The sequence below is a fragment of the Pantherophis guttatus genome, chromosome 1 (genome assembly GCF_059756535.1).
Source record: "Pantherophis guttatus breed Tessera chromosome 1, ASM5975653v1, whole genome shotgun sequence".
Taxonomy (NCBI): Eukaryota; Metazoa; Chordata; class Lepidosauria; order Squamata; family Colubridae; genus Pantherophis; species Pantherophis guttatus.
The window spans coordinates 106,468,534-106,487,817 of NC_142063.1; the positions used below are offsets into that span (position 1 = coordinate 106,468,534).

A 19,284-nucleotide genomic window follows, 5' to 3' on the forward strand; every position below is an offset into this window, starting at 1 on the left:
TTACTATCAAGGATACAAAGCCGAACCATGGTGGGATCTGCTTTTGATTTTCTCTTATAGAAATAATTGACTTCATTATCGATTTAAATCGTTGCAGTGACCAAGGCAATGAAATTGTAAAAATGGAGATAGTGTTCTTAGTAGCCCACCAGTAATGTAATATATTGCTACTTGGTCAATTAAAACTTAGGTTATGGCAAAAATATATTCATGGGATTTAGCCTAAATTTAGAGCAAGATTATGTATTGATTAGATCCACCATTAATGCTTCATCCAGTAATGTGTTTCAGTTATTAATATTCCCAAATGTTTTGGGCAGATGTCACTTAGGACTAATTAAAAAGGAATGTAGACATACTTGTGGATAGCTTAAACACTGCTAAAAGGTTCTGAAAGCAAGATGCACAATATCTACTTCACATTATATCACCAAGATCTATTAGCAACCATATTTAATGCTCCCTCCGACTATCATGTCAAGTTTGGCAAAGAATAAACAGAGCCTGAGAGGACAGAATTGGTAGTAAAAGGGCTCCCAGTTACAAAGGAATTCTTCTCTGAGAATTACGAAATACTGAAACAAGTTTGATTTATTTTTGTAATCCTTGGAATGCCAGAATGATAGCATCTCCTTGCAGTTGCTTGGTTTGTGGCTATTATATCTTCATCTAAGCAATCACATGCATGCAATATTGTTACTGTACAGCTGGACCTTGATTTATGAGCACAATTGAGCCCAAATTTCTGTTGCTAAGCAAGGTAGTTGTTAAGTGAGTTTTCCCTCATTTAAGATCTTTCTTGCCGTAGTTGTTAACAGAAGCACTGCAGTTGTTAAGTGAATCATGCAGTCATTACAGTGAATCTGGCTTCCCTAATTGATTTTGCTTGTCAGAAGCAAGCTGGGAAGATTACAAATGATCACATAGTCCTGGGCAGAGGTGAAATGCTCCCAGTTCGGATTGGATCGCCCGATCTGGTAGCTATGGAGGCGGGTGGTTCAGAGAACCGGTAGCAAAAATCTCTGCCCCCCCCCAATTGCCCAGCTGAGCCACATAATCATCAGAGGCTTTTTTAAAAAAAATTTTAAAAGCATTTTTTCTACAACCTCTTCGGCCGAAAAAATGCTTTTAAAAGTAAAAAAAAAAAAAAAGCCTCTGATGATCACGCGGCTCAGCTGGGATCATCAGAGGCTTTTTTTAAAAAAAGCTTCTGCCGATCAGGCCACTCAGCTGGGATCGTCAGAGGCTTTTAAAAGCATTTTTTTACAACCTCTTCAGCCGAAGAGTTTGTAGAAAAAATAGTTTTAAAAGTTAAAAAAAAAAAGTTGGCCATGCCCACTCAGTCATATTGCACCCCCCCATCAAGCCACGCCCACAGAACTGGTAGTAACAAATTTTACATTTCACCACTGGTCCTGGGACAGTGCATCTGTCAAAAATACATGCTAGTTGCCAAGCGCCAGAATATTGATGGTGTGACCATGGGGATGCTGCAATGGTTGTAAATGTGAAAATTGATAAGTCTTTTTTTTTTTTTTTTTGCAGTGATATTGTAACTTTGGTCACTAAACAAACCATTGTAAGTCAAGGATTACCTGTATTGGATAAAGTTTGTTCAAATGATCTATATAATCTTCTGACATGGATCTGTTCATACCTGAGGATGGCAGAGAGCAAATGTCTTGCTGTTAATGATGCTACACTGCCTCTGTGCCCAGGAACTCCTATAAGGATTTGCAGAACATGGATCCCTGGTGTTTGGGACATCTGGACAAGTGGGAGAAACTTTCCAGCTGTTACCAAATTCCAAGACATCTCCTACTACAGACTGGCTCCTGGTAGTGAAATCATTGATGTCATTGCCATCATAGTTTCCACAAAGGCCACAGACCTCACCCTGCATAGAGAAAAGTACAAAACAAATTGAAAGCTGGACAGAGATGGTTCTAGCTTTAGAGATCTAACCATTTTAATGCTGAAGATTTTGCATTCCTCAGAGACCTTTAAGTATATTTCTCACACATAGTTTGAACTCATGTACTCAAAGCTGTCTATGTTAAAGACAAACCCAAGTCTAGGAATGTTTAATGTGGATTCACAAAACGATTAAGGATCTATGAAACCAATACATTTTTAATTACAGAATTGTGAAACAGCATTGTGCTTCATAGCAATGAAATAGACATGCCTATCTCTCCCTAACCCCAATTTATTCCAAAATTAGTTTTAAGAATTAATTTTTTTTTCTTCAAAAGCATAACATGGTTGTCCTTCTGAGAATGTATTTCCTCAAAAGCTGTTTGAGTTCCTCAAACTATTAAATAATCTATTGCTATGTATTTTACTCGGTGGTCATTGTCGCATGAAATACGCAGTTCTTTTCAGTGGAATAAGGCATTGCTCAAAATGAAAGAAATCCAAAAATATGAAATTACGTTTTCCGCAACATTGTGTGTACATATATTTGTGTACCATACATTGACTAGCCCATCTTTGAAAAGTTATCCTTGAATGGAGCACAAGTATCCCTAACAGAACTAAAAAAGGTTACATTTCACAGAATGAGCAGGTGGGTCTTTCCTCATACAAAAGGATTGTCCTGAGATTGAACACAAAGCTATGATTAACATTAATAATTAAGTTTAATTGATACAAGCCAACTTCTGCAACCAGGATTTAGGATATTTGTTTTCAAACACTTCTTTAAACAGATGTCTCCAGCTATTGACCATGATAACTGGGAGATTTTGAGAGTTCACTTCCCAACCTATTTAGAAGGGAGGTCGTGCAAAACTGGTTTAAAATTAACCAGATCATAACGTCAATCATAGCTTGTCTACTAATGTGATGTCATTGTAAGTATTGGTCCAGAAATAGAGAAGCTGAAGTTCATTCCTATATTAAGGCATAGATGCTCACTGAGTGGTAATTTTATTTTCTGCCTATCCAATCTCAGGATAGTTACTGGGGGAAAAAGCAAGAGAGCGTGCTCTGTATTCTGCCTTGGTCTTCTGGAAACAGAAATGAAAGCTTTTGCATTTCTTCCAACCATATGGAACTTGGTTTCCCAATCTTGGCAATTTTCAAGTCTATAGACTTCAGATCCCAGAATTCCATAGTAGTATGGCTATGAATGAGAATTCAGGGAGTTGAAGTTCATTCATCTGGAAGCTGGCAAAGATGTGAAACATTGGCAAGAAAATTAGGGAAGGGAGTACGTGAGGTCTATGCTTGCTCATATTTCATTGAACCATAGTTCAGTGTGATTTCCAAGTATTGCTTTTGTTATATGTTGACAATCAATTCAAGGGATACACACACACACACACACACACACACACACACCTCTTCAGTTATTCACATAATCATTAGGAATGATTAAAATTTCCACATAAATACCAATGTTAAATGGGATTAGTCTACCCAAATAAAATATTTGCAGTATTTCTGAAATGCAAATATTTATGCTATAGCCAATCAGCTGTATTCTTACAATGCAAAAAAGGCAGTTAAGAATATTAGCTATAATAAGGTCAACAGAGAATTGTCGTTCATAATGCCCATGTTTATTGCTCTGCATCATATAATGTCAGAACATTGTCTTGCTCTTTGTGTTTTACATGACAATTTTTTCACTGTTATCAATGGTTCTAGCAACCAAAATAATGCTAAATTGACTGTAAAGTGGAACCATAATAGAATCCATTTAATAAACCAACTGAATATTTAAATGTGCAAGTTTAACTCTTAAACATTGTTCTTCATTGACTGTATCATTATATTATGAATGTATCATTCATTCTCTAACAATTTTTCAGTGCAATTCTTCAGAAATGAAAAGAACTATTCAGTTTCTATTTTGCATTTACACCTTACCTTAAAGTCTGCTCTCAGTTTAATGAACACAGTGGTTTTCTTATCCCATATCACGATCACACCTCCATTAAAAATTTCAATCACCATGTAGATGCCCATGTATCGGATCTTGAACGGCACTTCGCCTCCACCAAGAAGTCTCTGTATCACCTTAAATTTTCCATCTGTAAGTAGTAACTCATAGTTCTAAAAGATAAAATATAAGCAACATAAATATTTGTACCTATATCTATTAATGGAGAGCCAGTTTGGTGTTGTGGTTAAGGTATCAGGCTAGAAACCATGAGACCATGAGATCTAGTCCTATCTTAGGTATGAAGTTGGGTGACCTTGGGCCAATCACTTTCTCTCATCCCTAGAATATACTTCCTAATGCTACTATATACTTCCTAAATATACTTCCTAAAACTACTTCCAAACTACTTCCTAAAAACTTTGCCAAGAAAACTGCAGGAATTTTTCCAGGCAGTCACCAGGAGTCAACATTGATCAAACACTACACATAGAAACCACTCACACCACCTACCAATGCCACTATTTCTAATAATTTCAGTTGAAGATTCCCATTATTGGCAAGTTCTGCACTGGCATTTGGATATTTTTGCAAATATAATGCCCTATGCTTACCATATACTATTTCAAGATTTCCACTTACTATATAAAGATTTCATATTGCATATTTTGTTGCTTTGTCCATACTACATGTTTTGTTCATACTATAGGTCATAATGTTTTTACCTTCTGCTAAGTTACTTACCCCAGCGAACACCTTAATGGCTTTTGAGCAGGTAGTCCCTGTAGAACCGCAGGGGATATTCTCTGTGATAATCCGGAAAGTGTCTACATTTGTCTTATTTTTACACTGATTCTGCAAAAAAGAGTGTGACATTAAGTTTTATGAACACAAATATGGAGATTCAAGGCTAAAAAATTATAAGTTTATGATAGTAGAAATTGATTGAGAAAAAGTTTAATACCTGGACCAGTGTGTATTCACACACTCCATTGAAGGCATATCGTTTGTCGTCAAAGGTGATATAATGACCATCTCCATAAACTGAGCAAGTTTCCAGACAAGGTTTATTAGAGCAAATCCACTTTCGGTTCTTGCATGTGCTAGGTAGCCAAACACATACTAGATATTAATAGGCGTGCATTGATGCAATATAGATGCAATCCGCTTTATTCCAGCCATCAGTTTATACATACCAAGTATTACATTTATCTTTGATCGTTTCTCCTGGTTTATATGTGGCTTCATTGTGAACGCATGGACATTCTTCTGCAGGTATACATTTGCCTGTGCCATCAGACACTAGCTGATCAGGACATACACAACCAGAGGCACACTGTGCACTGTACTGCAATAATAGATTAACAAAAAGTGTTATGTGACAAAATTGTACAACAAGAAGTAACATTTCTAAGATATCGTACAAAGGAAAAGTGATTTTAAATTAGCACCAGTTCTTCTTACTATTTTTAATGTGTACATTGGTGTTTCAATTTCCCTTTCCTCCAGGAATTTTGATAAAGCAATAGCAATAGCACTTAGACTTATATACCGCTTCACAATGCTTTACAGCCCTCTCTAAGAAGTTTACAGAATCAGCATATTGTCCCCAACAATCTGGGTCCTCATTTTACCAACTTTGGAAGGATGGAAGGCTGAGTCAAGATTAGATCTGCCAAATTGCAGGCAGCCAGCAGTCAGCAGAAATAGCTTGCAGTACTGCATTCTAACCACTGTGCTCTTCACGGATATGAAGAGGGCTCCCTGAATTTTTATTTTTATGCATCTCTGGACAGTGTCTTGGCATAAGCTTAATAATCGTAATAGAATCAAATATCGAAGTATGTAGAATCATGACTAAGCCATGCTTGTTAAACAGGTTTATGGTATCATAGGAATTTGTTCTCCTTTCTTCCAGAAAGATCTGAGAAGATTTTTAGATACTTCATTAACCATAATGTCTTGTGACCTATCAGACTGATTTCTATTTGGCAATATCTTCCTCAAATGATAGGAAGATAGTGTGCCAAGTTGTGCTGGCAGTTTCAGAGACAGAAAGACAATTTTTAATTACTGTCAATTACCTGCTGGCAGACAGCTTCACTCAATATGCTGTTTTATTTATTAAATTTCTATTCTGCATTTTCACTCAGAAAACAATCCCACAGAAGCTGAAAAAGCTATTAAAATCAGACCCACTTATAGCTAGCCATACTTACACATCCCATATCAAGTGTCTGGCAGCTCTTCTGACACTCAACTCCGTGAGCGCTAGCTGTGGCATTGTCACAATCGAAGTATACCATAGGAGCATCACAATCTGGAAGAAAAAAAATTCTGTCTTGAGATTTTATTTCGGTAATCGCACAATTTATATTATGCCAAATTTTAGATTTTATAGCTGCAACTAACATGGGACTCCATGTTAGAAGAATCACAATCTTGTTTTATTCAGGCTTGTTAGTTTTGAATCATGTTTCCCAAAGTTGGAAAATGCCTTTTAATAATCATAAAATTAATGTACAGGAATTGATCAAGTTTTCAATTTTCTTGTGAAGTACACAAATTAAATCCACGTGAATATTCATACTTCAGTTTTAGAAACAGCGGTTGGATTCTGGGCCTTCAATGGCTGCCCTCCTTCCCTTGCAACCTCCTCAGTCCCCCAATTCTGGTTTGGAGGGTTGAGGACATCCTAGAACAGAATTCTGCATGTTGCAGAGGAATGAGAAATCAGCAAAAATCAGTTGCAGATCTCTCGGCTGCCAGAATATATTGAGCCAGCAACTTTACTCAAGAAATTGTCTTCTTGTGGGAGCTGTATTGGATCTAATTCAGTGCTTATTTTTAGATTAGCCAATGAGGTATTCAGTTTCTACAAATCTTGCCATTTAATGGCGCCATTGCCAGATTTGTGGGGTGGTGGTGGTGCTATTAAGACAAATTAAATAGCAAATTTATTCATAAAGTACTTCACTTAAATACTATGCTTGCTTTAGGCATAGATTTCCCTTGCTGGATCTGAATCAGGCTGGAAAACCATCATAATAAAACAGGGAATAAAAATGGTGGTTGTACCTGTTTGTGGTTTCACGTCCCCAATGCACTGAAGCTTGCCTTGTACACAGGTACTGTAAAAGAGTAGGACAGCTGTTATATTGCAATAAATGTAATAAACTTACAGTTCTGATTTATTACACTTTAAACTATAAGTAGTTTCTTTGTTGATGAGGAGGCAGAGGAGGAGGAGGAGGAGAAGGGAGAAGGAGAAAGAGAAGGGAGAAGGGAGAAGGGAGAAGGGAGAAGGAGAAGGAGAAGGAGAAGGAAAGAATCTTTCAGAACATGTTGAAATACTGAAATGCATTTGTTTTTGATCACAAGTTGTTAGAAGTCAAAAGATCTTTTACTTAATTCATAGAGGTCAACTGTATTATTACCAGCTTCCCCCATTTTTATCACTTTACCTTTGACCTAGATTAAAGCAAACAATACAAAAGTGAATCCCTTACTGATTAAGTTCAGTTTTATTTCAGTTTTGCTAGCCTATTTTCAAAAATAATAAGTTTTCATTCTTCTGTCTCCCCAAAGGCTTGGGTTTTCAAATCAGATGGATTTGGTCATTTAGAAGTATCTTTTAATGCCCAAAATATTTATAGATGGAAATGTGGGGAGGGGGGGAGGGATGGAAATACTACAAGCTTTTACAAAATTGATCAATAGGTACTTCCATCTTTAAAAATTCAGCTCAGTGTAAGAAGTACAGTAAAATAGCAGCACCAGATTTGAAGTTTTATTTGTTCTAGTAGATGAAGTGACTTTGCGAAAGCATTTGTGGTCCTGAACTGTTAGCTCACAAGCAAGGTTGAATACACTTGCTTTCCCCTATAATTTTGTTCCACAGCTTTCTGCTTTTTCTCTTTCCACTACTATGTTTATTTCAAGTCTCTCACCACATGATGCCATTGTCATGAATCACTTCTCCAGATGGAATGGCAGATCCTTTGTGGTAACAAGGGCACTTAGAGGCAGGCACACATTTGCCACTGTCGTCCAGGTATGTCCCTACTTCACAGGTGCATCCATCAAGTGGAGGGAACTTGATTTTGCAGGTGACATCAACCTCACTGAGAGCTCTGCAGGTGGCTTGACAGGTCTCAATGTTGTAATGATAGGTCCAAGTTTCAGGACAAATTTGGAATTTGGCTTGAGAAGAGAAAAAGGAAAAAGAATTGATTCATTTGCAAGACTCATGTAGCAATCATAACTGGAAATTCCTACATACAAGAAGTTGCAATGTCTCTCTCTCTCTCTCTCTCTCTCTCTCTCTCTCTCTCTCCCTCCCTCCCTCCCTCCCTCCCTCCCTCCCTCTCTCTCTCCCCCTCCCTCCCTCCCTCTGTCTCTCAACTCTGCAAATATCAGCATCTCCCTCCAAACATCAAAACATGTTCTGCAACCCCCCCAAAATAAAATTCATAGAATAAAAGTTTCTGACCAGTGAAAGTAGCCATTGACACATACAGTAATTCGATTGTTAAATGAACTGCACTGGCTTTTGCCACTAGTGCAGTTAAAATACTAGATATCAACCTATAAAACCTACAGAAACTGAGAACAGGATACTGAAGGCAAAAGCTGGGGGCATGTGAACCACTAGATGCCTTGGAAGGAGAAGGAAAATTTCAGCTGTCGAAAAGCAATAGGAGCCCAATAAAAGTTCAGTAATCAGAAGAAGAGGTGGCTACAGTTAAATTGACCCTACCCACAAGGTATGAGCCATGAGAAGTTTGCACATGCAAACTTAAGGCATGAGAGGCTTACACATGCAAACATATTTTAAAATAAATGTAATAAAAGTTTTATCAAATGATGTGCCCGATAATTTTGGAGTTATTTTTTAAAGTAATTTCCTTGCATATTCTTCCTCTTCTCTGAAAAATAAGAAGTTTCCAATAGTCTGGGATCCTTCAGGAGCTTTTTAATTGAGTTAAAAGCAAGTGTGGACAGTCAGAATAACAGTTGGAGGGGATTTTGGAGGTCTTCTTGAGATCCTGTACCAAACCAGACAAATGTCCAATCTTTCCTTAAAAACCTCCAGTGATGAAGCACCCATAATAACTTCTGAAGGGAAGCCTTTCCATTGATTAATTGTCTGTCAGGAAATTTCTCCTTAGTTCTAGGTTGGTTCTCTTTTTTGTTTGTTATTCTAAACTTACCACAGACAGTAGTCCTCCATGTGCTTAGCAATACTCCTTTAGCAGCACAGGCCCTGACATAGGCTGAGAGAGCAGCACACATGCAGTCCTCACTCTTTTCACAGTTACAGGTGTCAAACATGCAGTTCTAGAAAAACAAAGGGTCTTCGGATTAAACAAACTTCACCTTCCTTCAGAGATATTCCCCTTTATATCCAGGGTGCAATCCTTGAATCCTTCAGATATTGCTGAATTATATTAGCCAGCCTCTTTTCCTATGGGGCTATTAGGAGGTATAGGCGTTAATATCTGAAGAGCCACCACTTCTGTAATTTTGCTTTAGCCCGGCCTTGCCAAAATCATGAGCAACTTGGAGAGATTGCATTGGAAGTCTTTTTTCGGCTTTCATCTAAGCTGTCTGTCATATGCTCGTCAGTTGCGTTCTTTCAGTGTATAAATATGCAACAGTTTATTAGCTTTCAGGAAGCAAGGGGTTTCCATGAATTATGGCATCCTGCAAAGTGAATAGCCATATACTTCAGGTGCTATAAATCACTAAAGTAAACTTAGAGTTTACACTGGAAATGAATGGCTCCATCTAAATCCAACTCATTAAAATTTCTTTTCCTCTGCATTTTTTCTTAAACATTATAAAAAAAAATTACATTGACTGTTTTATACAACTTGCCTTAATGTATGAATTCTGTTCACATCTTAACTTAGAATGTGCATTTTTCTAATGTACAGTATATATTTTAATTGAGTTTTCCAAATATATATATATATATATATATATATATATATATATATATATATATATATATATATATATATATATATATATATATATATATATATATATATATATATATATATATATATATATATATATATATATATCATATACAACTTTCCCCAATCTCTGTGTGCACTTATGCAAATTTAAACCATAAACTATATTGCAAGATCTGAAATACAGGAAGGATAATAATGTTTTGATTCATATAATAGTCCAGGAAATGCAAAATATTTAGAACAGCTTAAAAATTATTTGACATCTCCAATTAAGACCTAACACCAGAATGGAAATATATATTCCATTTATATATACCAATTAATATTTCATACTAATATTTGATTGTTAGTTATTGACTAGGTAGAGGTTCTGGTGTGCTATATAAAATGAGAACTATATTGACTGGATTACAAAATGTAGGGAGTGAAAAAAAAAACCCAATACATAGAAAGCTCAACAAAAGGCCAATTAAAATCTTAAGGGTTTCTCTCATTCTGGCAATGCATTTCTTCCCATGTATTATCTTTAGGTTCTTCTTGGCATTTCAGTGGAAGAGAAATAACTACTCACAGTGTGGTAAACAGCTGGGTTTACTACTGGGTGGCATTTCTGAAAGGGCCCCTTGGTGTCAGTCAGCAATCCGCACCAGTGTAAAGCATATTTTTCTGTAAAACAGAGATAAACGGGGTGTCATTTTGGTACCCTTTTTTGCTATACATCCTCTGTCTACATCTGCAACAATGATCAACTATATCAAACTGACAAACACAATAGAGTAATCAAAGCCCCATTCCTTTTTACTAAGTTTTCTACTCAATACATTAGCACCAACAGGGGTGGGGCTTTGGTTGCACAAGCACACTTGCCATTTTATCATCACAATCAGACACTGTACATGCTCTGGAACATGGTTTTAGCTCTAAACCCTTAGTGAGACAGTCTTGTGCTACACAAATGTCTAATTTAAACCAGGCAAAATAGCTGTATTCTCTCAGCTATGTAATAATGGTTCTGTCACCTTTGGGTACATTATAGATTTTTCATTTTCTGCTGATGTGTTTTCATGTGACTATACATGTCACTATTTTTATTTATTTGTTTTATATTTATTTGGGGAAGAAAAATCTACAGTAGCCTCAAATCAGTCTAATCTTCTTTACAAGACTCTTTTCTGAAGAAAATGAGAGTAAATAAATCATGAATGTTGTTCTAATTTCCTCGGAGGAAAAGCAGGACATAAATGTAGAATAATAATGATAATCCTTATTATTGTCCATTGTGAAGATGAATTTTATGTCCTGATAATTCTAGATACAAGCAACTTTAATCCCAGAACGGTTGAATATTTCAGTCCGTTTGGGTTTTTATATTTTTTAAACACAATGCTAAATGTGTTTCTAATTTTTTTTCTTTATAGGGCCTCTTTTTAAAGCTGTTTCTAGGACAGCCATACTTACTGTGAATTCTAGAAAAGTGCAGTATCAACAGTACAGAGAGAAATAAGTCAGAGAAGAGTGCCCAGGAGAAGCACAGCAAACAAATATACATACCATTTTCAATACTGAGAGTACAGGGGTTTTCAAATACGTTTTTGACGTTGGGGCAGTCTGCCTGTGTTTTCCAGGTATTAGCAAAGGCAGCAGGGGTTCCTTCTGTCACCCCACTGATAGCTTTAAAGTCATCTGTTTGGATACCATTGAAATTTCCACAGAGACCTGAAACAAAAATTAAAGACATCAATTTTTTATCATTGTAACATCCTTCTTCTGTGTAGTGAGAACGACTCATTGATTCACTTACCACATGTCTGCCCTTTGTGGCTTGGGTCTATGTATATAAACAGCTGCATTATTGGGATAAATTGTATCACCAGCTGGATTCCAAATTTTGTGTCTACCACAGTGAAGAATGAGGTAGGGCTGAAGATGGTGACATTGGCTGTAGAAACAAAACCATACAACAAAGTAGTTTTCAGATGAAAACATACATTTTATTTGCCACAAAGGGGATGAGTCTTGCAACTGTGGTTGTTGCTGCAGCACAAGCACAGAGATGTATACACTGGCTTTGCATGATACTGATTCAGGCTTAGACTTTGCATCTCAATCATTAACTGATACGAATATAAGCTAATAACTTTTAGGATTAACATTTCTTATTAACATAATTAGCAATTACTTGTGATCAATAAATTAATACCTACTTCAAAGGAAAGGTTTGATATTATATCTAAATGTCCAATAAAGAATTCTACTCTACTCCATTCCACTCCACTCCATTTTGGTAATGCATTACTATCAATCTTTTCCTGCTCTAAATTGGACTTTTAACAACATTCAGTTCTTTCTTTCATCATTGTCAAATGATGAGGTATTATTTTATTCATTCACTTAGCTATTTTGCAGAATTTCAAATAAATTCCAGGAACAAGAGATCAATCCTTAAATTGTGTAAAATACTAGCATATAAATAGCAAAGAACTCACATGCTGAGATAGGCAGCTGAGTGAGAATCATATTCACATACACAGCTCCATTAGACTTGATCACAATCACCTGGGTAGTGAAAAATGAGAGATTAGAGCAAGCACACTGAGAAAGTATGTCTTTACTGCAGTATTTAGTTATTAAGCAAATACATATGTCCAACTCACCCACAATGGCTCAAAGCAGCATACAGCAATAAATTAAAACAAGAAACCAAACTCCTTTCCTTCAGTCATTTTGGTTTTCATTAACCCTTTTAGGAAATACACCCTTGTTGTTTTGTCTAACTGCATTTTTTTAAATACAAAATATCTGTATAAAGAATCTATATCGTATTTTATTTGTTGGAATGAAGGTTCTGATAATAACTGGTTGAATTAAGTTTGTGTACCAAAAATAAAAGTGCTGAAATATTTGGAACAGGTTTTAAGTGGGATGAGATAAATATTTTTCTTGAGATTTTTCAGAGACTCATGTCCAGAGCATTCCTATGCCATGGAGAATTTTTGTAAGGCAAATCTGAAGATAGGTACATAGTGAAGCTGAAGAGCCAGATCCCAGCAGGAAGATAGCTTAAACTAGGGAGGAAGAACTAAAATGTGAGAAAAGGAAAAATAACAGGGAAAGAGAGTAAAACCAAGGAAAAGAGGCATAGGAAAGTGAAGTGGAGTCAATATTCAAGGCAAAAAGTTTGAAGGAAATAAACTTTGGAGCCAGGATAGTCGGTGAAAAGTGATACTGAAATATTAACAAAAGAAAGAAACATTCCAGAACATGGATCCCCCTACAAAGAAACAATGGACAGAACATTGTGCAAAGAAAATGAACTTCATGTGTTGTTTGTAATTGGAAAGTCAACATTTTTACTGCATATTTCTGGTATAGGTTTAACATTAGTATCAGGAGCTCAACTGAGAACTAATTTTTGCATGCAAACTGAATCTGTTTCTCACTGGGTCTGGTGAAAAAAAATACTCCTAAAATTATTGAGCGAGCATGCTTCTCATCCATTCTTGTTCTTCACACTTACTGTCTGTCCTCCATCAATGTTTATAGCTAATCCTTTCAGGCATGTCTCAGTTTCTGTCAGGCCACACTTTTGAATTTCTCCCAGAACAGCGAAGGCATTGCTATCACAGAACTGGAAAAAAAAGAGTATTTTAATAGTTTGCATTGCCTGAACCCATCACATCCCTTCTAAAAACTAGTGATACTTTTAAAATAAAATTTTAAAAAAGGTAAAGAGATTTTACTCTGCTAGTGGTTGCCAGCTATAGAGGGCAGTGCTTATCTCCATGTTAAGGACATTGAGCCAGTGCTGTCCGAAGATATTTCTGCAGTCTCATGTGCCAGCATGACATTACAGAGCATTACCCTCCCACCTAAGTGATACCTATTTATCGACTCGCATTTGCTTACTTTCAAACTGCTAGGTTGTCAGGAGCTGGTGTGAGGACAGGAGCTCACCCTGTCACATGGTGCTCAAGGTCTTAAACCAGGGATGAAATCTACTTACCTTCCCTACCAGTTCGGAAGTACACGCGCCATATGCATGCAACACATGCACGCTTGGACCCTCTGTGCATGCGCAGCGGGTAAAAAACAGGTTACTACCTGGTTAAAACCAGGAAGTAACGATGTCTGGGTGGGTGGAGCCTTGTTCTCTGAACCACCCACCGCCGCTGCTACTGGTTCACCTGAACTGGTGCGAACTGGTAGCATTTCACCCCTGTCTTGAACATGGACTGTCAGCTTTCCAGCCAACCAGCCAGAGTCTTAACCACTGAGCTACCATACTGCCTGTCTTTTAAAATAATAAGAATAAAATCACCTGACTCTGTTTTTGTAGGTCAGGATTTCCTTCCCACAATTAAAAAAAATAAAGTACTTTAAAAGTTGCAATTTTTGTTTCCCCCCCTCTTATTTGAACAAAGCATCACAATTTTACAAATAAAAAAAAAGTGCAGCCATTAGACATGTATCCACCCATCCCCCAAATAACAGAAAACACAGCCATGGTTGATGATTTCATAATGTCTGATGATAATGTTGGAATAATCTTTTTTGTAAACTTTTGATGAGGAAAGGATTCAGTTATCCTGAGCACTGATTTCAAGTGTAATCAAGAAGAAGGGAGCCTTATTTAAAATTGATGTGAATAAAAATACGTGATAATTCATAGATTGGTAGAAAGGATGAACTACTCCCAGTAACAACAATGCATGGGAGGGTCCTTGTTTTCAGTGTGACAATTCCACATAGTTGGATACTGTGTTATCACAATCATGTGGACAGGACCGATGGTCTAGGTCTCTTCTTTAGAATGGGTATAAATGCCTTTAACAGGAACTTTAAACTGCAGTGTTGATGTTAAAGAATAGGAAGTCACTCCAAGGTCCATCAACCTAATCAGGTAGCCTTGTACACGCAGATTACCTTAGTGAACATATAGCTACAGTCCCCAAAAAAGGAATAGTATTTCTCATCAAAAGTGGAGATATGGGAGCCACCTTCAATAGAACATATTCCAGGACATGAAAGGCTGATGCAAGTCCACTGTCCCCCTGTGCATGAACTGAAGTAAAAAGCAGAAGAGGAAGAAATTACCAACAAATTATTAAACAAAAAGTAGAGTAATCCTTATAATAAAAAAGGTTGGTCGTTGTACTATGCATATTCTCATGTTTTCAGTAAAGCAGTAGCTATGACCTTTGTTAATGAATAAATTTTTATTGGTGTTCCAAATGGAATGTTCGCTAAGGATTTTATTACAGTGTTATTTAATGTTTTAAAAGACCCACAGTATTAATGAACATAACGGTGTAATTCCTATCATCCTGAAGGAAGTATTTGTGTACAAGAGAGAATACTTTAAAAATCCTGTTTCATTTGGTAAAGAAATTAATGTATTTGGAGTTTTCTAATTAAAGCTCCCTTAAGAAGACTATTGGTCACCCAAATTAGGCTTCGATTAATAGAATACCCAGTTTCCTCCAATTCTTATCCAAATTCTACATCATGGATTTGGATGACAAATATATTCCAGTTTTAAATGCTAGAACATTCTCTGGGTGTTTGCTATAATTTACAGAAGCTTTTTCTTCCGTATTTGATGGCTGATAATAATAGTCTTCCAGCATTTGATAAATAGGAGGCAGTGGCATTTAGCATCTGAAAGCAAGATTGGTGAAATGCAGTGGTGGATGGCAGAGATTTTTAAACTTTAAAATATATGGGTATAGATAGTCTATCTATGCCCACATATTCTGTACCTCTGCCATGGCATGACAGCATTTTGCAGAATGTTACATGCTACATTCTAGGTTAAATGCTCAGAACTATAGTCAATGTCATATAAACAGAGTTTCATGCAATGGGATTTCCCCTTATGTTCCTCCTCCACATGGTTTTTTCTCTTCAAAACCTCTCTAGAGGACCTCCAATTTGGCAAAGCAGATTTGGGTAAAACTAATGTAGGAATGCAGAAAAAATGAAAAATGCATTCAACTGGGGTTTGCTGTTCTTTTGGTAGATGAACATCTTCAGAAATGTGATTCAGGTCTTATGAGGTAATACTAGGTCTTATTGTCACTAACAATGAATGCAGTCAACTATATGCCTGTCAAATGAAGAGCAGCCAAAGAGATCAACAGAATTGATTTTCAGTTATTTGCCTATTTACACAATACATGACAAGCTTTTTAAGACACCCAAGGTTCAATAAACTATTATATTTGGTAGTATTTGCTTGCCACCATGTAAGTCAAATAGAATTATGACATTTCTAACAATGTGTTTGGTTGTTTTCCCAGGCCTTTAGTTAAGATACAGAGAATCCCTTGTTGGGTGCATTCTTATTAATTTTGTTTCTACCTATATATAGTGATTAGATCACATCCAATTTGGTATATATTGAATTGATATGGCAATATATGAGCCAACTGGAGTCAGATAGAAACGGGTAATACCTAAATTAATTAAATAACTAAATTTCATAATGGACCTTTTTACAATCAAAATATACCTATAGATTTATAGATATCTATAATTTGTAATATTTTTAATTTTTGTAGAAAAATGAACCAATTTTTTTAAAAAATATTTCTATAGTTTTCAACTTTGTGAAAGACTCTTTTGTAAATAAGAGCTACTTTTGTGCAACCACAGAGCAAGAATTTGTAGATGGGTTCAGAAGCATGCAAAATAACAAGAAATTCATGTTCAAAAAATAAATCCTTTTATGTGTGTAATTAAACATTATTTCACAGTCTTATGACATTCTTAGCATGAGTAATTGTGCCCAGTATATTTTTAACAAGTCAACCTATAAAATAATATGCCTTTATCTCGCCATCACTAATAAAATATTATTAAATCATAGAGAATCATCATTCTCACCATGAAATGCATTGGGAGGAAAAAGAAGTACCAGGAGCGTAAGAATCCCCGTTGTAAGTACAGTAACAATCCGAAATGGGGATGCAGCCAGAATTGTTAATGTCATCAAACACAGTGCCTAAACAAGAAATAACCAATGTATGTTATTCATGCTCATTTCACTATTTTTAAGAAGTATGGAGTACCTTATATCATTCCCACTAATACATCTCCGTGACTCTTGTTATCAATATAATGTATTATATTTTCCTTAAATACAGGAAAGCACACGAACTATTTCTGGAGCAGGGTTTCAGATCACACTGCAGCATGTTGTGGTGTTACGACAACCACAAATCAACCAGTTTTCATTGGAAACCATGATGTGTGGAAAAAGAAGCCATGATCCCAATAAAAAATCCACTCTTTGTAAAGCTTTTCCTCTACAGCATCAGATTTACAGATGCTGTAATTCTGATGAAAATATTCCCTCCTTCCCTCCCTATCACTAGTATCAGATGGAATTTTGCCCTTAATTGCTATAAATGTGGTTTATGGAAAGCTGTTAAAGAAACAGATCTCTACCATGTTCATAAAAGCCAGCATCAAGACAAAAGTACAAGGTAAAAATATTTTTATGAGGGCGAACCAGATTTTTATGCTGCCATGTAGTAAAATTCCAGCAAGAAAATACATATATACCATGTTTCCCTGAAAATAAGATCCTGTATAATATTTTTTTGAACCCTGAAATAAGCGCTTGGCCTTATTGCCATGCACTCAAAAACCCGATTGGGCTTATTATCAGGGGATGTGTTATTTTGGGGGAAACAGGGTAGTTGTTCTTCTTGAGCAGATTTAATTCCATTCTAGCACTCAGCCAATTTCCTTGATTTGTTAAATCAAACAAATCTATTTTATTTGTAAATTCAAAACAATTGTAGAAACAGAATTAAAATTAAACTACAAAACATCCAGGTTAAAAGTTTGTTTTATCTTCAGATATATAAATCAATAACTGTTTAAAATCCAAACAATTTTAATTTGTCTTTTCCCCCAAAATGCCTTTTATGTACATTATCTTTATAATGCCTCACATCCAATCAAATTAAAGTCAACTATTCATATGGAAGACAAAATAGGTGTTTACTTTTATCCTTCAAATGGTCTTTCCTGCAAGAGCACTGAAATATTAAGGTTTTTTTTACACCTGTCAGAGAAGAGGAAACACTTTATTGCAAACTTGTTTTCCTTTCCATGCTATCTGGAATGCAATTCCATGTAGTGACTTCTATAATGAAGAAGATACTTGTTTTTCTTAATACTAAGAGACGCTTCAGCCAGGCAACTGCAAGTCTTTAAATAATTGAGCATGGATACTGACTTACCAGGGGGACAGAAACAACCATCTATGCAGTGATCTTCACATAACTGGGACTGTTCAGAATTGGTACAAGTGTCGAAACAGGGGGATCCACATTCTCGATGTTGCATGTTGAAAGGACAAGACTTGGCTGAAAATAGAAATGAACAATGAGACTTTAGAAACCTCATTTATACTTTTTTCCTCTCTGGAGGTAAAAATACCTTAAACAGAATGTTGGCAATATATTTTAGTCCTCAGAGTGGACAATTTCTGGGAGACAAATATTAAGAAGCTGAGTTTATCATCAGTCTGGAAAATAGAAGACATGATGTAGAGAAAAGCAAGGGGAAACATATGGTAATGCTCTTTAGATCCATTAAACTGGGCAAAGACTTCTTTTTAAACAAACCTTAAAGACTGAATCTTATGGATTATTATTTTTTTTTAAAAAGATAAATTAAACATTAGCACCAGCTTCTTACTAATAAGAACAGTTCAAAACTGAGCTAAATTCTGTTTGAAGATATGCAGAGTTCCTGCATATAACCCTCACTAAACTCAGAGTATCCCATTGGTTAGCTTAATCAGCTGAAGTTCCTTCAGCAATATTTGAATGTTGTAGGTTGCAATTGGATTTGGATTATCCTGTTTAGACATAGGATTGATCTTGATGGCCTATTGTGTGGTCTCTAGCTGCCTTATTTAGGATTCTATACACTGATTGCAAAGAGTGCTCCATAGGAATGCAATTTTCTTTTGGAACTAATACTTACGACAGAAATCTTCTGTTCGCCATTCAAGTGGTTGTCCACCAGCATGGGAGCATTGTCTGGAGTACTCAGCAAAGGTGTTACAGATGCAAACTTCAGTCACAGATTGATCACATTGGCATAAATCTTGTATGCAAGCATCAATGTAGTCACGCACATCAACCAATGCATTGCAAGCTTCAAATGCGTGACCAGTCAGTATATTTTGACACAGAGTGGTCTAGAAAAAAGAATTTAGTGCTGGTAAGATATGAACATGACACTATATATAAACACAGGAAGCTACTACACTATTATTGATCTGCATTGCTAATGTTTACAAGCTTGGTTTTTTTAAATTTTCAAGATTTTACTGTTTTAATTGTCTTCTATTTGCTCTTAAGAAAGAGAAAAGAAGAAGAGGGAGGG

The 19,284-nt window shown here is 36.1% G+C and overlaps 1 protein-coding gene across 1 annotated transcript in view; it reads right to left on the reverse strand.

The window, feature by feature from the left end:
• Positions 1-19,284, reverse strand: part of MUC5AC (mucin 5AC, oligomeric mucus/gel-forming) — a 75,417-nt gene that overhangs the window by 41,218 nt on the left and 14,915 nt on the right. The window contains exons 8-25 of the mRNA XM_087880386.1: positions 18,880-19,096; positions 18,129-18,254; positions 16,762-16,879; positions 14,800-14,938; positions 13,394-13,504; positions 12,363-12,432; positions 11,678-11,815; positions 11,428-11,592; positions 10,448-10,542; positions 9,103-9,229; positions 7,840-8,092; positions 6,968-7,020; positions 6,109-6,209; positions 5,086-5,237; positions 4,854-4,992; positions 4,634-4,744; positions 3,877-4,062; positions 1,658-1,897 (exon numbers count right to left, since the gene is read on the reverse strand). Coding sequence (XP_087736512.1) covers positions 1,658-1,897; positions 3,877-4,062; positions 4,634-4,744; positions 4,854-4,992; positions 5,086-5,237; positions 6,109-6,209; positions 6,968-7,020; positions 7,840-8,092; positions 9,103-9,229; positions 10,448-10,542; positions 11,428-11,592; positions 11,678-11,815; positions 12,363-12,432; positions 13,394-13,504; positions 14,800-14,938; positions 16,762-16,879; positions 18,129-18,254; positions 18,880-19,096 — 2,541 coding nt within the window. The remainder of the gene's footprint in view (positions 1-1,657; positions 1,898-3,876; positions 4,063-4,633; positions 4,745-4,853; positions 4,993-5,085; positions 5,238-6,108; positions 6,210-6,967; positions 7,021-7,839; positions 8,093-9,102; positions 9,230-10,447; positions 10,543-11,427; positions 11,593-11,677; positions 11,816-12,362; positions 12,433-13,393; positions 13,505-14,799; positions 14,939-16,761; positions 16,880-18,128; positions 18,255-18,879; positions 19,097-19,284) is intronic.